General features: G+C 34.6%; 2 protein-coding genes across 2 annotated transcripts in view; one reads left to right on the forward strand and one right to left on the reverse strand.

The window, feature by feature from the left end:
• LOC117113902 (fatty-acid amide hydrolase 2-A-like) overlaps positions 1–5,219 on the reverse strand; it is a gene marked incomplete in the record, with an annotated part of 7,830 nt that extends 2,611 nt beyond the window's left edge. Inside the window, 4 exon segments of the mRNA XM_033257399.1 lie at positions 1,559–1,768; positions 2,302–2,521; positions 3,556–3,744; positions 5,001–5,219. Coding sequence (XP_033113290.1) covers positions 1,559–1,768; positions 2,302–2,521; positions 3,556–3,744; positions 5,001–5,027 — 646 coding nt within the window.
• The window catches only part of LOC117113901 (tumor necrosis factor alpha-induced protein 3-like), a 22,969-nt gene extending 6,872 nt beyond the window's left edge, over positions 1–16,097 (forward strand). The window contains exons 2-6 of the mRNA XM_033257398.1: positions 9,383–9,739; positions 10,251–10,450; positions 10,908–13,074; positions 13,399–13,488; positions 14,061–16,097. Of these exons, the coding sequence (XP_033113289.1) occupies positions 9,383–9,739; positions 10,251–10,450; positions 10,908–13,074; positions 13,399–13,488; positions 14,061–14,470 (3,224 nt within the window). The 3' untranslated portion in view covers positions 14,471–16,097. The remainder of the gene's footprint in view (positions 1–9,382; positions 9,740–10,250; positions 10,451–10,907; positions 13,075–13,398; positions 13,489–14,060) is intronic.
• Positions 16,098–18,999: the final 2,902 nt, after the last annotated feature.

Here is an 18,999-nt window from a genome sequence, read left to right on the forward strand (position 1 = left end):
ATCGGAGAGATTCTACCAACAGTTCATGAGGCCGACAATGTTTTTGACAAGCACGCGATTACTGTTGTGAAAGGAGAAGCACCGCGCAGCATCGTCGGACATTTACCCCAAGAGAACTCGAAGATATTTCATTTCTTTTTGAAACACAAGGGAATGATGTTCAAATTGTAATAAATTACCCTCCCTTGCCTTACTTTAACATATTTAATACATAGAAGATTCTAGAATAACATTTAATTGATCAAAGAAACAGTGTAAACCACATTGGTAATTTTAGGAACACATGACACTATGTAGAATCCAAGAGTAATACAGTATATGGAAGCTTCTAGAATCTTTGGAACTATAGAGGCAAATAAGCCTAATTGGTTAATTATAATGTAAGGTGACCAATGAGGAACTTAGGCAATATAGAATGATCTTGAATGCTCTGGAATAGTGCAGCTAGGGTATATAAGCTGACAGTTTTATCTTTCTGGAGCTCTTTTTGAAACACATGTTTATGTGAATGTTATTGTGTTATTTTGATACCGGATTCTTATACAGAATAAAAGTTTATTTGAGAGTTGTTTTACAACATTGTGTACTGTGTTTATAATTTATATGTCAAAGAGGGATTCCTAGTCATTTCTATACTGCTCAGAAATACGTAAAGTAGGAATTCATGACACAAATAACCAGCAACAAACGGAGGAACAGCAAAATAGCAGGAGGCCTGGAGATACCCTGCACATTATCTTGTTCCTCTACAAATAAAGAACTTATTGACCGTTTAAAGCAGCTTGTTTAGGTTATTTTTGATTTTACAATTCACCTCTAGTAAATGCCACCCCCCCTTGAAAAAATGTAACGCCCCCGGGGCATTTATTAGAGACAATACGGTAGTTACTATAGTTTTACAAAATAATACTGTGATCCTGATGATGACATAATTAATGTTGAAATATTGAATTCCGACACGATGGCGTGCATTTCGATACTTGGAGTATGTATTATACTATCTTATCTGAGATTAATCAGTGGACTATTCGGACACTGTAATCAACTAGGTAACTTCACCTAGTTTCAAATCATGGTTCATTAGAAATCAATGTAGGCCTATATTTTGTAGAATACACCAAATGTTTCTATAACTATCAGTTATTAAAAAAAAATAATAATATTAACAAGCGATTATACAGTGGTCCCTTTAACTATCAGATGTAGCGAGCATTGATGGTTTCATTCTGCCTGTTTTTGACCCATTGATACTTAGGATAGTTGTGTTCATAAAAATTATGTCACACTTGCTTTTACCTGTAAATTAATGTAATTGTACCTTATCATCAACTTGTTAATGATAGTGAAAATGTTAAGCATTTTTTATATGATTGTATTTACTGTATACTGAAAGAAATATATTTATTGACAAGTAACAATATTAATATCTAAAATAATTAAATTTTTGTATAGTGCTACAGCACTCAAAGCACTTATAAAGTTGATAAAACTTAATAAAAATGTATGAAATCTGTAAGAGTCTAAATCGGGTTGTATTGTATAAATCCTTCTATCCTACCTGAGCTGCCCCCAACGATCCTCCTCAGGTCATACGGGTTATTTGAGCGCCCATAAATATGATTGGCCGATTCGTACCACATGCAAAGTTCTGAGGTATTGGTTGAGCCAAGTACGATGCAGCCTGCCCTCTTCAGATTGGCAACCACTACAGCATTACTCTCAGAGATCATGCCTTTACGGGACATCAAACCACTGCTGTTTGGCAAACCTCAAATAAAACAAAAACATATTTGTACTGAACCCTTTATTTATGAGGTTTAATTGTTCATCTTATAATTAATTGTCACTTCATTTTCAGAATGATATAGTAATATGAGCGACGTTATGGAGTTCATTTCTGTTGTTTTAAAGCTTAAACAATATTTTATCAGTCAACAGTCGATTTAAATGATTCTGAATGAAAAAAAAAAAAATTACTAATATTTTTTTTTTTTTGGCATGTTATTGTATATAGATTAAATTAAAAATTTTATGTGTTTTGTACTTTGTATTTATTGGGACAGCTGGCCTCTGGGTCATAGACTTGTTTCTTTAGCTGTCCCTTACCATGTTTCTTGGTGAATAAATAAATGAAATGAAATGAGAATGCATGCCAATTGCTCTCTGATCCCAAAGTTTGTATTACCGATAACTAAAAAAGTTGAAAACCGGGGAAATAGGTTTTGATTATGTGATTCAATTAGGTAAGTATTCTGATTTTGTTAAATGATTAATTAGGCCATTAGATTTTGGTATGCTTACCAATGCAGGCAAATGCTTCTTTCACACTTAAAGGCACTCCAAGAAATGGGGCATTCTTTTCAGAGTACATTTCATCCAGTTCTGGTGCATCTAGTATTTCATCAATTTTTCTAGCTTCTTCTAGAGCGCCCTCAAACCGATCAGCGACGATGGCATTGAGATCAGGATTTATGGTTTGAATCCTAGAGATGTAAGCTTCAATAACAGTGATGCATTTTATCTGTTACAAAGGAAAGATTATCAAAATAGTCTTTACCCCATCACTGGACTTATAAACCAGAAATCCAAATTCCACTTGTCCATTTCAGGGGTGTGCTGTTTGTTAGTTGGATTTGTGTGCTCTTGTCTCATCATTATTGGTAAGAAGTATTTGGCTGACATCATGAAAACATATAAAATAAATTACTCTAAATAATGTAGCGTTTCTTTACCTCGATCAAGTGTGTGGTTTGGTGAAGGTGATATTCCAATGACATGATAACTAATAAAAATTTAAGTACACAGTTTAACCTGTGTAATGAGCCTTAATGACTCCTTTATTTCAATAAGAAACACTGACCAAAGCAACGTACAAAGTACAGGTTCTGTATAGATTAGCAAACAGGACAATTTAAATCTGCATCTTATCAAAGTGGGGTTACCAATCATCTCCCCAACTTTTTCTCTACCCAAATACTTCACACTTTTCTAATTCACATATAAAGTGATAGCAAATCAGCATTTAGAATGATGACTTTAGGGAGAAATCTAATTAACATATAAGGCAAGGGCCAATCAGCATTAGTTCAGTTAACCAATTTTATACAAGGGTAATATTATGCAATATCGACTGTACCAATTTTGTTACATTATACTATTTAACACAATAATAAATACAAATTATACATATTTATTTGGTTACCATAAAATCTATACTACATGAATACGGTAGATAAAGCGCATTTAGAAAACTTCAAACAAGATGGCTAATTTTGTCTTAAGTATTTGAAAGCATTCAATGTGGTAACTGTACCGCAACTGTAATGTTAAATTATGTGTAAAACATACCAATTGCATGTAGATTGTAAAAGTTCTGTTAAAAGTGTGCATAAGAAATATCATCAGTGCCCAACTCACACTTTAAATATTGAGAGCACTTGTCAATTAAGTGAATCTAAGACATAAACTACAAAGCACAGATAGGGGTATCATGGCTGAAAGTTTATATTATTTTTAATAATACATTTACCAGTATATGTCAATGAAAGAACTTACATCACGGGAACGTATGCGCTTTGCAATTCTTGTAGCACTTTGCAGAAGGATCTCATCAGTGACTGGTACAATCTTAGCTCTAGGTCTCAGTCCATTGATTAATATGGATATTAGGTGAATTACAAAGGTAACAACTGACCATACAGTTTCCCATATAATGGATGCCATCGTTGAAGGAATGATGGCGGCCTGTCAAGAGAATAAGCATCCTATTCAATAATCTTTCTATGGATGTTAGAGATCATGCTGGATTGCTGGTAATGTAATGCTTTTAAGCAGGTTGCAATTGCACACAATTCATAATCTTTCAGCACAAAAGATTGATATTCATTTTATTTTATTACTAAATCAAGAGATTTGCATTTTAACACACTGTTTGAAAAAAGGAAACTGCATACTGGTATACTAAATATACTGAATTTCAGGACATGAATTTTAGACATGCTAACACCATTTATTGTCATATTTTATATAGTGTAGTATTAATAATGTCTGTGTTGTGTGTTATCTTTATAATAATAATAATTCTGGATTTATATAGCACCTCACGTTGACACAACCTTGAGGCGCTTAACAACAACAGAGAAGAAAAACCAAAACAAATGCACCAAAAAAGGTATTATGGTATTAAAGGTATTTATTGTGTCATAGATGGAAGGAGGCCAAAATATAATGATCGCAAATTTCAAAATTTATTAGTTTTGATCGGGAAGTAAGAATGGAGAGTTAAAAATGTTCTCTTTCCTACTGTGTGGGTTCGGGGACTGGGACGGGATCTAGAATTTTTCTGGCAGCAGCAGAATGGCTGCCAGAGAGGGGGAAAACTTTTAGCCAACAGGACCTGCCACTGACAAGCCTTTAATTAAAAATAAACACGTTTCTGCTGACATCAATGTGTTAGAGATACTCAATGTCAACGCATTTTTTAACATAATTCGGACAACTATCACTTTAAAAGTTGGTTTTTATTGATTATTAAGCAGTTTCCTACTCTCGTGTGGTAATATTTTAGGAAGTGGATATATTTACGTCGCCGTAAACAAATCAGTAAACGATATATTCACGTTAAATAATAAGGCACGTGCAGTCATACTTTAATAAACTTGCATTTTCAGCACTCGACGTTAGCGTGGCCTCCCAAGCCACGGTGATTCCCCCAAGTTCACCAAGGCACTAATTAATTTATAATTTTGTTTTTTATTTAATGTAATTTAATTTTCTACAACAGCGCAGTATGTAGTTTTAATCACTAAATAAATTATTAAATCATTGTGTTAAATTTTTTTAAAAAAAGTGATATTATGAGCTGGAAATGTTATGTTCATTTTACTCAATCATTTGTTGAATGAAAACACTTGACCTAAATACAAGGCCTAGGCCTACGCGAAGTTTCCTTGCTAAAACTCAATTACCATGAAATTAAGACGATATTCTTCTAGGCCTACCTGTTTTGTTATACGATAGTCAATCATCACAAATTAAATAACATCTTATTGTTTCATTCCAACACATTTACCCATGTTGTCACTAACAAAAACAACATTGTTATAGTCTTTAGTCGGGTCGAGCATCGAGCCCCGATCGATCACGAAGAACATACAGGAAGACCACGTTTGGAGAGCACATGATCCATTCTACAAAGTACTGTATGCTATGAAGCAAGAAGTAAACAACGAATAATAATATGCGTGTATTTTCTATAAGATATTTAATCATTAAGAGAAAAGCGAGACCACAGGGAGATGTAAAAATACATCTTCCTGCCTGGTAAGACAAAACAAATATTTTTTGATGTTTTATTCAAACATATTTTCCCATGTCATCTGATCACTAACAAAACATTGGCATGCTGTGCATGTGTCTACGAAGTATGGATGCAGAACGTGGAATAAACAGCCTCGCTTGACGTTGTGGTCATGATGTGAGAGAGTGAAACGAATACTTCTAGCTCATTATCACAATCATTCAATTATTTTATTTAATTGAAATACATAGGCTACTGCTGGAGCAAATGTAATTACGTTCAGTAAGAACAGTAAAATTATAATTTAAATACTGTACCTATCCGCTAGTCATAAACTGTTTACAAAAATTCATTCAACCAATTTGGGGATTACCCGTGTGTGTGATTTGGCGTCGATTCGATCATGGAGGAAATATATTAAATAATATATTTCCTCCATGATTCGATAGTATGTTGTTGAATGGCTTTTAAAGAGTAGAAATCATTTGATTTTACAAGAAAAAATTGTTGTCAAGTTTAATGTATTTTAATATGAATAATAAACACGTCCACGTTTGAAGATTTGATTTTCGTGCACCGTGTTTTTTTTTTAAATCTCGTTTTTAGGAGGAGGGGACACCCCCTCCCATACCCACCCCTGGCTTGGGCCTTCGGCTATAGTTACACCCATAAATACTTATCTCGCTAATTTGGAGTCTGAAAGTTGAACTCTGCGTTAACATACATTTAACAAGAATCGATAAATTTACGTGACCGATAATGCAAGTTTATTCAAGTATGACTGTGCATGCGTTGTTTCATTTACGTAAATATATCGTTTACTGATTTGTTTACGCCGACGTAAATATATCCAATTCCAATATTTTAATTATTTTTTGCATCAGTGTGGTTCCGTGTGGTGTTTAGTAGGACCGCTTTCAACGGGAGATGGATTGCTAGGCTGTAGTAGGGCCCACCTAGCCTAGTTCTAAGTTAGGGCCTAGCCTAGCCTCAATAACGTTCTATGTCTAGGCCTACTACTACTTACTAGGCCTAGGCCTAGGCCCTAGACAAAGACTAGGCTAGGGCCTACCTAGGCCTAGGTTTTTTTTACAAAGTAACTCTCAAGCAATTGAAGTAAAAAGTACGTGCAAAACTACTTCAGGCATTAAACTACGCATTAGACATTAATTCCATTAGACTGCGCATCTAAAAATATAATTTGCAACCATTTGCAGCAACAGCGTTACCTGCACGTGATAGCCTAGCCTTGATTATACACTACACGACGTTCCATACAATAACCCTTATTTGGGCAATGAATATCATACGGCCGAACAAGTGTACGGCCGAACCGGTCCTACACCGCCTAGACTAGCTTAGATGACAGAGCAGCGTGACCACTCACAATTTTTGATATACCCAATGACTGGGTCGAAATTACCCAAGATTCAGCAAAAATTGCCCAAAATTACCCAAGCTTCATGAAAATGCATTAAAATTTGAAAAAAACCCGTGTTTTTCGTATGTATAGTTTAATACGGATGGAAGAATACGCCCTCAGTCGGCCAGTGTTATCATTAGATCTCATCAGTGATCAAGTTTTATTATGTAATGCATTAATTAGGTAGGATCAATGGCACCGCAAATCACAAATAAACAATTTTGAATCCATGTTTATAGCAATTAACAGTCAATTAACAATGTTATGTGCACTTCGTTGAGTTTTGCTTACTTGAATCGACTGAAATATACTTTGTTACTTCTTATTCTTCCTCTTGACAAAAATATTTAATTTTCTTAGTAAAAATAAAATACCCAAGGATTTGAATGGAACACCCAAGAACCCAAGACCAAGTCAAAATACCCAAGATCTTGGGTAAATACCCAAGCAGTGGTCACACTGCGACAGAGCTAGAGATACAGATTAAGAACCTACAGAGCCGTAGATAGAGAGAGTTTGGCCAACTTGGCGCATGGACGCCATGTCGTTACCAAACAGCCCAGGCGCATGCGCGCGTATAGCTTTAATGTTTTGTTATTGGTGTTTGGTGACAAGATGGCTGGTGTAAGTCATGTGATTGCGATCCACCCAATCATACGCGCGTATATCGAATCCCGTGAAACAGAGTTGGCCAAACTGTCTATCTACAGCTCTGTTTTGCAGTAAATAGCCCACTCAGACAAGAGAGATCACAGACGGCGCAGGGGGTAATATATTGATCATGACAACGCCCTCTAGAATATATTCTGGGAGTCGAAAATAAAAAGTTATGCGGAGCAGTCATCTTATTGTGGTAGTTGTTTATTTATATTCAGTTGTATTATACCCACAACGCCCCAAATGTTATTTTCGGGCGTCTAGAACACAAAAATTTCGGTCCTAGGTAACTGCCCATTTCAACACCTTATTGGGCCCCCGGTTTTTAAATATTAAAAAATCTGTATCTCATTCACCGTTCCCCAGTTTTTCGTCAAACAACTTTTTTCTGTTTTAGAAAAATCAGTTCTACAACATATAAAAAATTTGTTTTCCTCCGGAGCCTGACTTTAAAACAGAGGCGAGACTTTTAATACAATAAAATGTACGTTACACAATTACACAAGTTGAATATATCACAGATCCTGTATATCATTTAACACTTACAATTTATAACATTTACAGCAAAGCACAGTTTATATATTGCGACCAACTGACCTATACTATTTTAATACTCATAAATAATAATAATCAAATTAATCACATAAGATTTGTATAGGGCTCGCTCATATTCAAATTTAAATAGCAACAATCTATATAGGCCTACTCTATATACGGATTTAAATTACATTTTGATATACATATTTAATTAATTTTTGCCGGTCGTCACATATCATTTATTTGCAAAAATAACAGGAGCTAATTAAGGGTATGGCAGGATTGCCTAATTGAAGAATGCTTGCCATCGAGGGGCTCTCTCGCGGTCTGTCGGCGAGGAATAAAGAACTGCTTAAAAATAGTAAATTATTACAGTATTTATAATATGAAATTGGATATAAAGTAGTTAAATCATTAAAAAAATCTATAAATATAGTTACATGAAATTTGACTGCTAAAAAGATTAAATGGAATTAAACTATACAGGAGGCCACTAATTGCTGCGAAGCAGCCAATTCATATTCTTGACAGCAATTTGACCTCTGAAAGGTCATTGTTTGTCAAAAAACAAGGGCCTAAGACGACTGAAAAGCGGAGTTTCCTTCTTTCGTTCTGCCGGGTAAAATCAATTACTTTAGGCGACGTTTGTAGACTAACCAACACGTACCAACGTCCGCATGTCGCGCTAGCCTTATCCTACTCTCTAGGCCTAGACTAGCTAGGATGGTATAGGCCTAGCCTTGAAGAGACGAAGGTCCCAATGAAAAACAACGTCGTTCCTTGATAGCTAACATTGTCTATTTAACATCACAATAATTCATTATTAGACCTATTATAGTTGTTTTTTGAATTGTGCTCCACAAATTTCAACCGATACCTCGCGTAACTCGAGTAATGTCTCGTATCTATTGTCGTGACGTCATGACTCGCTGGCTCACACTTGCGATGTCTCGCACTTGTGATCAAATAACACGCTGGCTCGCACTTTGGCAACACTCTTTGGCAGTCAACTCGCCCCTAGAAAACCCGCTCTTGGAAACTTGTAAAAAAATGTACACTTCCTAGACCATGCAGTCTTCAAAATAAAAATTGTAACCTTTGGTAATCAACTACATTTTCCACATACATAGAAATTTTTGAAACTTCATTTAAAAAACCTTTATTTGCTCTGAACTAAATTTTTCACAAAACCAAAATGTCAGTGGCGTAGGCTGGATTCTGCCTGAAGAATGGGGGTGGTGTTGCGAAAAACAGGGAATTTCGGAACTATAAATCCCAGAATGCAGTACTAAATCCCTAAATCCAATGAAAACGCCCGTGAACGTACTGGTATATAAACCTTGGCTTTGTTAAACATCTCTAACCATTATTTTTTTTGCAGTTTTTTATTTGTTTTTTTTTTTTTTTTTACTACAGCTGCCATTCAACTAATCAAGTACTATATTTTTTGTCTTTATTAATTATAGTAACCATGGCTCCGAATGAAACCAGCAAAGCAGATGAAAGTAAAAGCAGGCCAACCAGATCAGCCTTAGGGTTGCCTCAACGCATTGCTGATTGTGACCATGCAACAAAAGAGAAGATCCGTAACAAAGTTAAAGGTGATATCTTTGCAAATCCAGCTCCCATGATGCCACATACCTTTTTCAACTTGTCACAGTTTTCTTTCTTGCTTCCTATGCTCTGGGGTCTTCAACCACCTGACTTTGTCCAAGCACTACAGATTTCACTTATAGATGTAACCATCATGAAATTCTTTGAAGATTCTGGAATCATCAACTGGAGCAAATCTGCAACAAAGCTGTTCCCTTTGAGAACCACAGGTAGGTGATGCAGTATTATTTGTACATGTTTTAACACAATTCCTCTTTCCTATGTACAATCATTTTTTCCTGAAGAAAATATCCATTTCCAAATTACCTGACATGTAGTCAATATTTAATGTTTTTTTTTATACCTATATAATTTTGCTATTGTTATTTGCTTATGTACTGTACTAAGTTTAGATTAAGTGATTTATGATAGCTGACACTTGTACACAGAAGATTTCACTTTGTTGGCTACCATCTCATAAATTATGAGAAAAACAAAATTATAAATTTTTAATTATGTAACTTGTACACTCATTATAGAGAAAATTTATGAACATAATTTTTGCTTGTTACGGTATTCTCACACAAATTTTGAGACAAAATCAAACCTATAGTAATTTTTAGTACCAAAATTGTAGAAGTGGTCTATATTTAATATTATTGTTTTTCTTTTACAATATTTCTTGAGTGAGTCAATGTGGTACTAAATGTATTTTGAACATCTTTTCTATGTTTTTTACAGGGGATGGCAATTGTCTGTTACATGCCATTTCTCTTTTTCTTTGGGGTATTGAGGATCTCGACCTGCAAATGCGCAGAATACTTTATCAAGACATATTCAGTGATAATGAAGTTAAAAAAAACTACAAAAAGAGATGGCAACTTGGAAGGGCAGCCTTTGATCAAGGGATTCCTGCTGGAGGGTTGCGTTATGACACAATGGTTAGTAATGCTAGGGATGTGTGTAAACCAGTGTACAAAAAATGACCTCCAAACTAAGACAAGCACACAAAGGCAACTAAACTGACAACGCCACTCAGTTGTGTTGTCTTAAGCCTGGTTTCCATAAAAATTGCTACATGCTATCGCCGACTCCTTTGGCGACGCTGATTGGTCGCTTGAATCAGGGAGCGTTCCCGATTGCTTTGGGGACAGCTACGCAGCGCAAAGATTGCAGTTAAAATGCTGGAGCGACTGTAGCGGTTGTATGGAAACCAAGCTTTAGTGGCTGGTGAGGGAAGGTCATATGGTCATCCAGCACCACGAAAAACAACAGCTGAACAAATGGCAGATGAGCTCTTTGTAGTCAACGGCTAACATAACTTAGTTTAAGGAGTAGGAGTTAACTGCTGGTCACGACCAATCAATAATGTCATTCTCTTTTTTTATTTTCATTAAGAACTGGGATGATGAGTGGAAGTTGGTCATTCGTAATGCATCACCAGAACCAAATCCAGAGGGCCAACATATGTTGCCATATCACAGCCTGGAGGAGATTCACATTTTCATCATGGCAAACATCCTTAAAAGACCCATAATTGTTTTAGCAGACACAATGTTTCGGGACACCGCTGGAAGATCACTGCAGCCACAGAATGTCACAGGAATATACCTACCAGTAATTTACAAAGCAGAGGAATGCGTTACCTACCCAATAGTGCTTGGTTACCATCAAAACCACTTTGTACCATTGGTAGGCAAGAAGAAGTTTCCAGAAGAAATTGTAGATATGGTCTTACCACTGTGCACTAATAAGTTAGAGGGATTTCCTGTACATTTTCTGCTTCCAGAGGAGGAAGCATCAAAACCCAGATTATTAGCTACTTATTTGAAGCAGAAGCAGTTAATGCATAATACAGAACATTCTACTTCAATGCTAAACTTACAGGCAGTTGAACTTGGAACAAAAGAACTGTTAGAATCAGCTAGTATTATGGAAACATACTTCAAATTAGCAGAGAAGAACTATCAAGCTGGAATAAAATCTGGAGTATCTAATGCATCAATCTCAAGTCTACTCCTAGTGAATCCACCAAAAAGTCAATCTGGAAAGCCTTCAGGTGTTAAACTCTGTATTATGTGTACTAACAACCCAGCTGATGGTGAGAATGATGTATGCGAAGAGTGCCTTGTAAAGAATTGTACAAGTTTTCATCCAACCGCTTCAGCACCACCCGAGAGCATGCAGATTGGAAATGTCTCAAAGAAACTTGGCCACTTAAAATTGGACAGAAGCTATGATCCCAAGAGTGAGTTAAGGGGGCCAGCTCAGAATCCAGCATTTCAATCTCCTGTGTCTTCACCAGTGACTGGTAGTATGGCTTCGGCGTCAACATATGCTCAGTGGGGATATTCTATACGTCCTGACAGGCCATGTAAGACACCTAGATGTCAATTTTTTTGTTCATCTGAACTACCAGGGGATTATTGTCACAGCTGTATTGAAAAAGCTCCAATGGCTCAGCATACGAAACTTGAAAAGTGTAGAACAGAGGGTTGTATGAAAGAGGCCAATCCTGAGAGACAAGGCCTTTGTGACATCTGCTCTGGAAGTGAACATCTTAAGAAGCAAAGATCACTGCATGTGGTTGGATATGAACCTTTGCCTTCTAATCAAATGGCAATGGCTTCTGAACTAAGGACTTCGTCACAAGGAAGGCCAAATATTATAGAAGATCCAAGTGGATTAAATAGCCTAGCTATTATGCAAACAAATGTTGGTTCCAAGAAATGCCTTGAACCCACATGTAAGCTTACAGGTCAATATGCTTTGCAGGGATTCTGCTCAAAATGCTACCAAAAAGTTACTAGAAAAAACACCGAAAACACCCAGGAAGAAAAGCCAAGCAATCATGTAAAACAAGGCTCCTTGGAGGGAGTGACATCTGTTCCAAGAATACAGTTGGGTGAACTTAAGTATGGCAGTTCAAGCCTACAGCAGCCTACTGGACCATTTAAGTGCAGAACTGAGAATTGTGACTTGTTTGGTACACGTGAACAGAATGGCTTTTGTACAAAGTGTTTGAATGAACTTACACTCCAGGAACACCAGGCTGTTTGTAAAAATGATTATTGTAGAAAGAAAGTCTTTTGTGATGGCTATTGCAAAGAATGCTATATTAATCTCCCTAGTGTAACAGGAGTAAGCATGCAATCAGAAGCCCGATTCCAGTCAGAAGCCAGGAGAGAGATAGCTCATCCATCAGTTGCTCCTTCATCAGTCAAGTTCTGTATAACTGAGGGATGTCAGGATATGATCGTAACGCTAGGGGATCAAAGGCATTGCTATACATGTTACCAAGCTCAGACATCAAAAGGAAATCCAGCTTCCTTGTCACGACATGCACAAAAGAAATGTGCTAATCAGAATTGTAAAAGACAAACCCCACCAGATCAGCCCCTCTGTGTTGAATGTCAGCATATCTTGGACACTTTGAAGCGTGAGGAAACAATTAAAACAAATACGATGTCAAATTTACCTCAATCTGCTCCAGCGCCTCTCTGTAATATGTGTGGTACAAGATTTGCTGGGCATGATGGTGTTTGTAACAACTGCAGGCACGCAAGTAAGAAACAGTTCCTGCCATTGAAAGTCTATAGTTTGATATATATTATCTTTTATACACTTAATTCTCAATTAAAAATGCTTATGTAACCTTTTTCTTTACTGAGTTTCGAACCTATTATAACTTTGGAATGTAATTCAGTATGTCTGCCATTGGTTAAATGAGATATTAGACAAATGTTTTTATCTTAAGCAAGGTATTTTTTCATTTTAAAAATTAGACAAAGTTAAGCATATATTTTTGCCAGATATGATGGATAAATCAGGTTCTGGGGCCATCCCCACCACAGAATCTCTTGCCTCAATAACAGTCTTTGTTTTGCAGAGCTCTTTGAAGAATGTTACAATACTGGTTTATCGAGAAAAGAAGAATTTATTCGCAGTCAAGAGAAATCCTCTCTTTGCAAGAATACAGGTATTTTTTTTCTTTTGTTTTCATATTATAAGAGGGTACATGGTGTAGCAAATGCCAATGTGCTGCTCTGTCTGCAAAATCATCCTACACTGATTATGGGCATTTTTATAGTGACTAGGTAAAAACATGAATTGTGATATATTAAATTTGGGTGCCTTATTTAAACGAGCGTCTGTCAACACCAGAGTTTGCATGTATGATGCTTGATTTAATGTGCTGAAAGGAACGTTCTCCCAATACACTAAATTAAACCAATGGCATTTCAATTTATTCTGGATAAATCATTTGGCTTATTTATTGAGGTTTAGTTTTGGCCTTCCTGTTTACTTGTTTAGGCTGTTTATTCTAATCTCACCCAGCCTATTGTTTCCAATCATGCTTGCATGAAATTCTCACTTTATACCATCTAGCTTTTTATACCACATGGAACATGAATAAGATATGAGGCTTGCCATCCCAAAACCAGGGTACTTTCATTAAATATTAAACTGAGTAATTATTTTATACTTCAGAACAGAGAAATTGTAATACATTTACTCATAAATCTGTGTACCTGGTAAATGATCTTACAGGTTGTGAGATGTTTGGAAGTCCGCAATATCATGGGTTCTGTTCCAAATGCTTTACTCTAAAGCCAACAAGACCAAAAGAAAGTAGGAGTGCACCAGTAAGACCGTCTCCCAATATGTTGCAAGATGAACCATATAAACCACGGCTGTGCATCCAAGGTTGTGGTAACTGGGCCAACGTCCAGGTTTTGGATGGCCTGTGCAACGAGTGCTACCAGGTGTACGGTCCAGTATATACTCGAAGACCTGCTCAGAGTGCAACAGTGGAAGAACCACGAGTATATGGATCAGAACCGAGGAATAGAAATCGTACGGATCTGAAATGTTTTAATGATTATTGTACAAATCGTGGAAATCCTGGTGCAAAGGGATTTTGCAATTCCTGCTTTCAAAATATGAAACGTAGTTATTAGCCTCCCACGTTGGGTACATTGTACTTAAAATTTGAATAACTTGTTTGTCTCTTTAATTAATTAATATATGAATACTGTATTTAAGTTAGTTAATCAATTGATGACCATTTTCATTATTACTTAAACAAATTGAATTGAGAATGCGATTTTGTAGGTATTATGTCATTCTAGTGTCAATATTTTTTATTTTTTTTATTCGTTATACACTATTGGATATGTGCCCTTATCTTACACAGGTTTTCATTCTTTTCTGGATGATACCAGCAGGTTAAGTTTAGAGGTGCTTGCTCACTGACAGTGCAAGTTCCCCAGGGTTCATTATTGGACCATGGAGGTACGGTATTATAGTAAACAATACCTCCATGTTTAGACCCATTTCATTGTAGAATACTGTATATATTTTTAAATTTCAATATTTTAAGCTCCATCCCCATAAGATATTCCCAGTACAGTGTGGCTAATAACTAAAATCTTTTCTCCCATATTGCTGAGTACCTATTCAAAGTATAATGTACAGTAATACATAGTTGTATAGTTAATACAAAATGTGAAAGTTCCTTAAGTTTTACAAGAGAAATGGGTTAAATTTAATATTGTTTGTAATGTTGATAAATGATCTTTAGGTTTAGAATCTGCTTCTTTTGCTTTTGATTCAGGTCCTTCTTATTTTGTATGGTTGCAGATGCTGTAAAGGAGCCCAAAGATGAAGGCAAATCATGGTTTTGAAGAGTAGATTAGTTTCTAGAGCTAGATCATTTCTGTTTTCCTCCATTGTATAGGGCTCATTTAATTGGGTCTGCATAGAGCGTTTTTTGCATTGTGATAACTAGATACATTTCAAAATTATCATTAAGCATCTAACAGTTTTCGTAATTTGACTTATAATAGAATAAAAAGATAAATTAATAATATTATCAATAAAAATGTAATAGTAATTATAATTTTATTGTTATATTTGATGATGGCCAACTTAAAAATATGTAAATTCACATATATTTATTTTAATACTGATTAGGAAGTGTAATTCAGTATTTTCATTTAATTTTTTGTTTGTATATATAGTAGTATACCGTATTTCAATATTGTATTCTTTGGTTGTAGAAATAGAGTGTAATTTTGATGTAGTTTTCAATATATGGTACTGTATAGTACTTTAATGCTTAAATTATACGGAAGCTTTACAAAATTTTAGTTAGCGAATATTACTATTGTATATAAATATGTACTGTTATTTTTTTGTGGCTTGCATAGTACAATTTAATTAAGATATTACATGGTTTTAAGTAATTTTTAAATCTATAATTTGTATGTACTGTAATTATATATCAAGTTCATTATGATTTATTTTAAGAATGTTTTACAACTTAATTTAATATGTTCATTAATTTACACCATATTCTCATTATTCGTTAGAGGAAATTTTCTTTTGTTAAATAGAACATTCACTACTTCTTTACATTATTGAGTTTATGGTATATTAACTTTCACTATTTTGCCCTTATGTGTATAAAAAAAATTACTACCGAACTTCACCAATGCACATCGTTTGCCACTTTTTAAAAAAGCATTTGTTTTTCAAAATATTATGTAGGTAATCTCTGTTGCATCAGATTTTTTTTTTGTGATCTCATTCGCCAATGTTAATTTTATTGATTTATTAACTTTTAAAAATTATTTTATTGTTTTTAATATTGCTATTTCTGTTGTTTTGCCTTATTAATTATTGCTATTTGTATTGATATCATTATTTAATATTTCCAATCAATTTATTCAGCAAATACCCCCAGGCTGGGGAAGGTAAACACGACAAAATCCAGGTGATGAAACTTACATAGATTCGTATAAATACTGTTCTGCTGCAATAATAGGTGATGAAACATATAAAATGCAATAAACATTCACAATACAAATCAAAAGGCACTAACATCCATTATAAAAAATCCAAAAAGTGCAGAAATTTAAAATGATCTTGTTATTATGAACTGTGTATTTTATAAAACAAATGAGAAGGTAGCACTTTTTTGACTAACGATGAATTTTAATTCACAAGCTTGTGTATTTTATATTTGTTAAGAACCCCTTAATATCAGCTCTCCGTTAATGATGAGCTGCATGGGGCTATCCTCATTAAAGTTCAAATTCAAAGAATAAATAAAAAAATTTAAATCTTTATAAAGGTGTTTATTTGATAAGAATTGGTTGAGTGTTAGCAAAGTTATGAAAATTTAATTCATTGGATATCAGCCAAGTATGTTTTGAGAAAACAGCTTTCAAGGAATTTTAAGTCAGTAGTTTAAGTACTGCCTCGATTTATTCAACCCCCGGACCAGCCCGCCAAAGTAGCGGAGTAGCTTAAAAAGTTTGAATACCAGGGGAGTACTGTATTTAAAAATTATTTTAATATAGAGTAACTTTCAGTTAGATTTAATTAATAATATTTACTATTGTTCTATAATATCTGTTATGTCAATCTTGATCTTCATCATTTTTATACCAACCATTTTATTAGTGCATGGTGTGTTACACCCAAAATGCAAAAGGTCAAATATACATGTTTACGCAACACTGCATGGAATATTTTTTTTATGTATTGTTCTACACCCGAGCAAAGTGTTCATGCATTCATGAAGTAAATTAACTTTAATGATGCTTTAATCCAGTGTATGGCTTCTGACCATACTAATTGAATGGTACAGTAATAAAACTCTACAGTAGTATTGTACAGTATTACCTGTATAAATTAATCCGAGGTGAGTGAATACTTGCCAGTTATTGGGTAAGAACATGGAATTGGCTAAAAGCAACAGATTTACGAAAATATACAGTAGTTGAGTAGCTGGTCGTATACCCGGTTGTATCTTTATTGGTATTACAGGAATATGATAGGCTCAACTCAATTTTGTGTTCTAACAAATCAATTACTGTACTCTATTGTGAGTATTTTGAGTGTTAATTGAAAATGTTGTGTATATTATTTGTTAGAATAATATGCTGCAGTCAACTTGGCTTGAAATAGACTAAAGATGTGTTTTACAATTGAAATAAAGATCTCATGAAAAAATATACTGTAGTAAAAGTAAGGTTGATTTATTACTAATATTTCAGTAGCATGCACAAATACCCATGAAAACAACAGAGAAATAAATACACACGTCATCACATTTGTCACCAGCCAAAAAGCCAGCCAGCTAGCTATTCTCATAGTTATTGATATGAAATATTCCTTATGAAAAAGGTATATTGATGATATAAAATACAAAGGAAATTCATGCATTAATATTCAATTTGGATAGAAAATAACTGCATTACAAAATAACTTTCACCAGACTTATCATTTGCATGTGAATAAAATCCAAAAGAACAAGATCAAGCACATACAGTACTCTGTACGAGTGAAAAATAACCCACTAAATTCAATATTTGCTGAAATTTAAAATTTATGCTAATATCAAAATGAATTAAGCATGTATTGTACTAAAAATATAAAATTAAAGTTTTACAGTTTAAATTTATATTCACTTGAACTGTAATAAATGCAGCATATATAATTACATCAACAATCACTAAATTGTTAATGTAGACATTTAAGATTTAAATGCCAAAATTATATTTTATGAATGCAAGGCAAAATTGATTGAATAATGACTGTCTATTTAACAATGTTGTGTCAAATTATGACATTAAATGATGACAAGTAATATTATCAGTGGCGTATCTAGAAGTATTGAAATGGGGTGCTGATTGGGGGAGGCGAATGTGAAATGGGGAGCTCGATGATCAGTTGAGTGGTGCCAATTCGCAAAATAAGGTGATTTTAAACTACTTTACCGTGACTATTTGGGGAGGGGGGGCCACCCCACTGAGTATTATGCCTCTTTGAAATCCTATATTCTTAATTGTGATGATATGAACTAGGGCCTACAAAGGAAATATCATGCATTGATATTCAATTTGGATAGAAAGTATGCAGGTAGAATCCCACAAAAATCTGAATGCTGCCGTGAAAAGCATATTCATCGGCAAGACCAGCATTGAATGCTCTTCATATATTGAAATGGAATAAAAAAAATGTCATTGGTGTCACATTTCTTTATGTTGGAAAGCGAATGGTCTTAATTTAAACATTGCTTCTTATCTGAGAATTGATCCACTTGCATTCAGACAAGTTGTTTCCAGTCTGACAGCTTTTTTTTTTTTTTTAGCTTTTTTTTATAGAAACAAAAAAATTTGGCCTAATATTAACAAGCCAATCACTGCATTTTAAATTATTCAATCAATCAATCATTTATTTCACTTGCTTTGTCTTAACCTTCTGTACATTATAGCAAATGGCGACACGTATCGTAAGCCGCAGCTCATAAGATAAAATTCTTTTCATTTGGTAAATAAAACTACTATACCTTCAGCCAACTAACTAAAAGCTTGCTGAGCTTGTGGTTCAAATCAATTTTGTCAACAGTGTGCTGTTTATTTGTATCTTGTATATACACTGTACATATACTGTATGGTAATTGCTCCATCCTTTAGTG

This window comes from Anneissia japonica, unplaced genomic scaffold (genome assembly GCF_011630105.1).
Source record: "Anneissia japonica isolate Jap-2015-1 unplaced genomic scaffold, ASM1163010v1 scaffold1417_len1240632_cov203, whole genome shotgun sequence".
NCBI lineage: Eukaryota > Metazoa > Echinodermata > Crinoidea > Comatulida > Comatulidae > Anneissia > Anneissia japonica.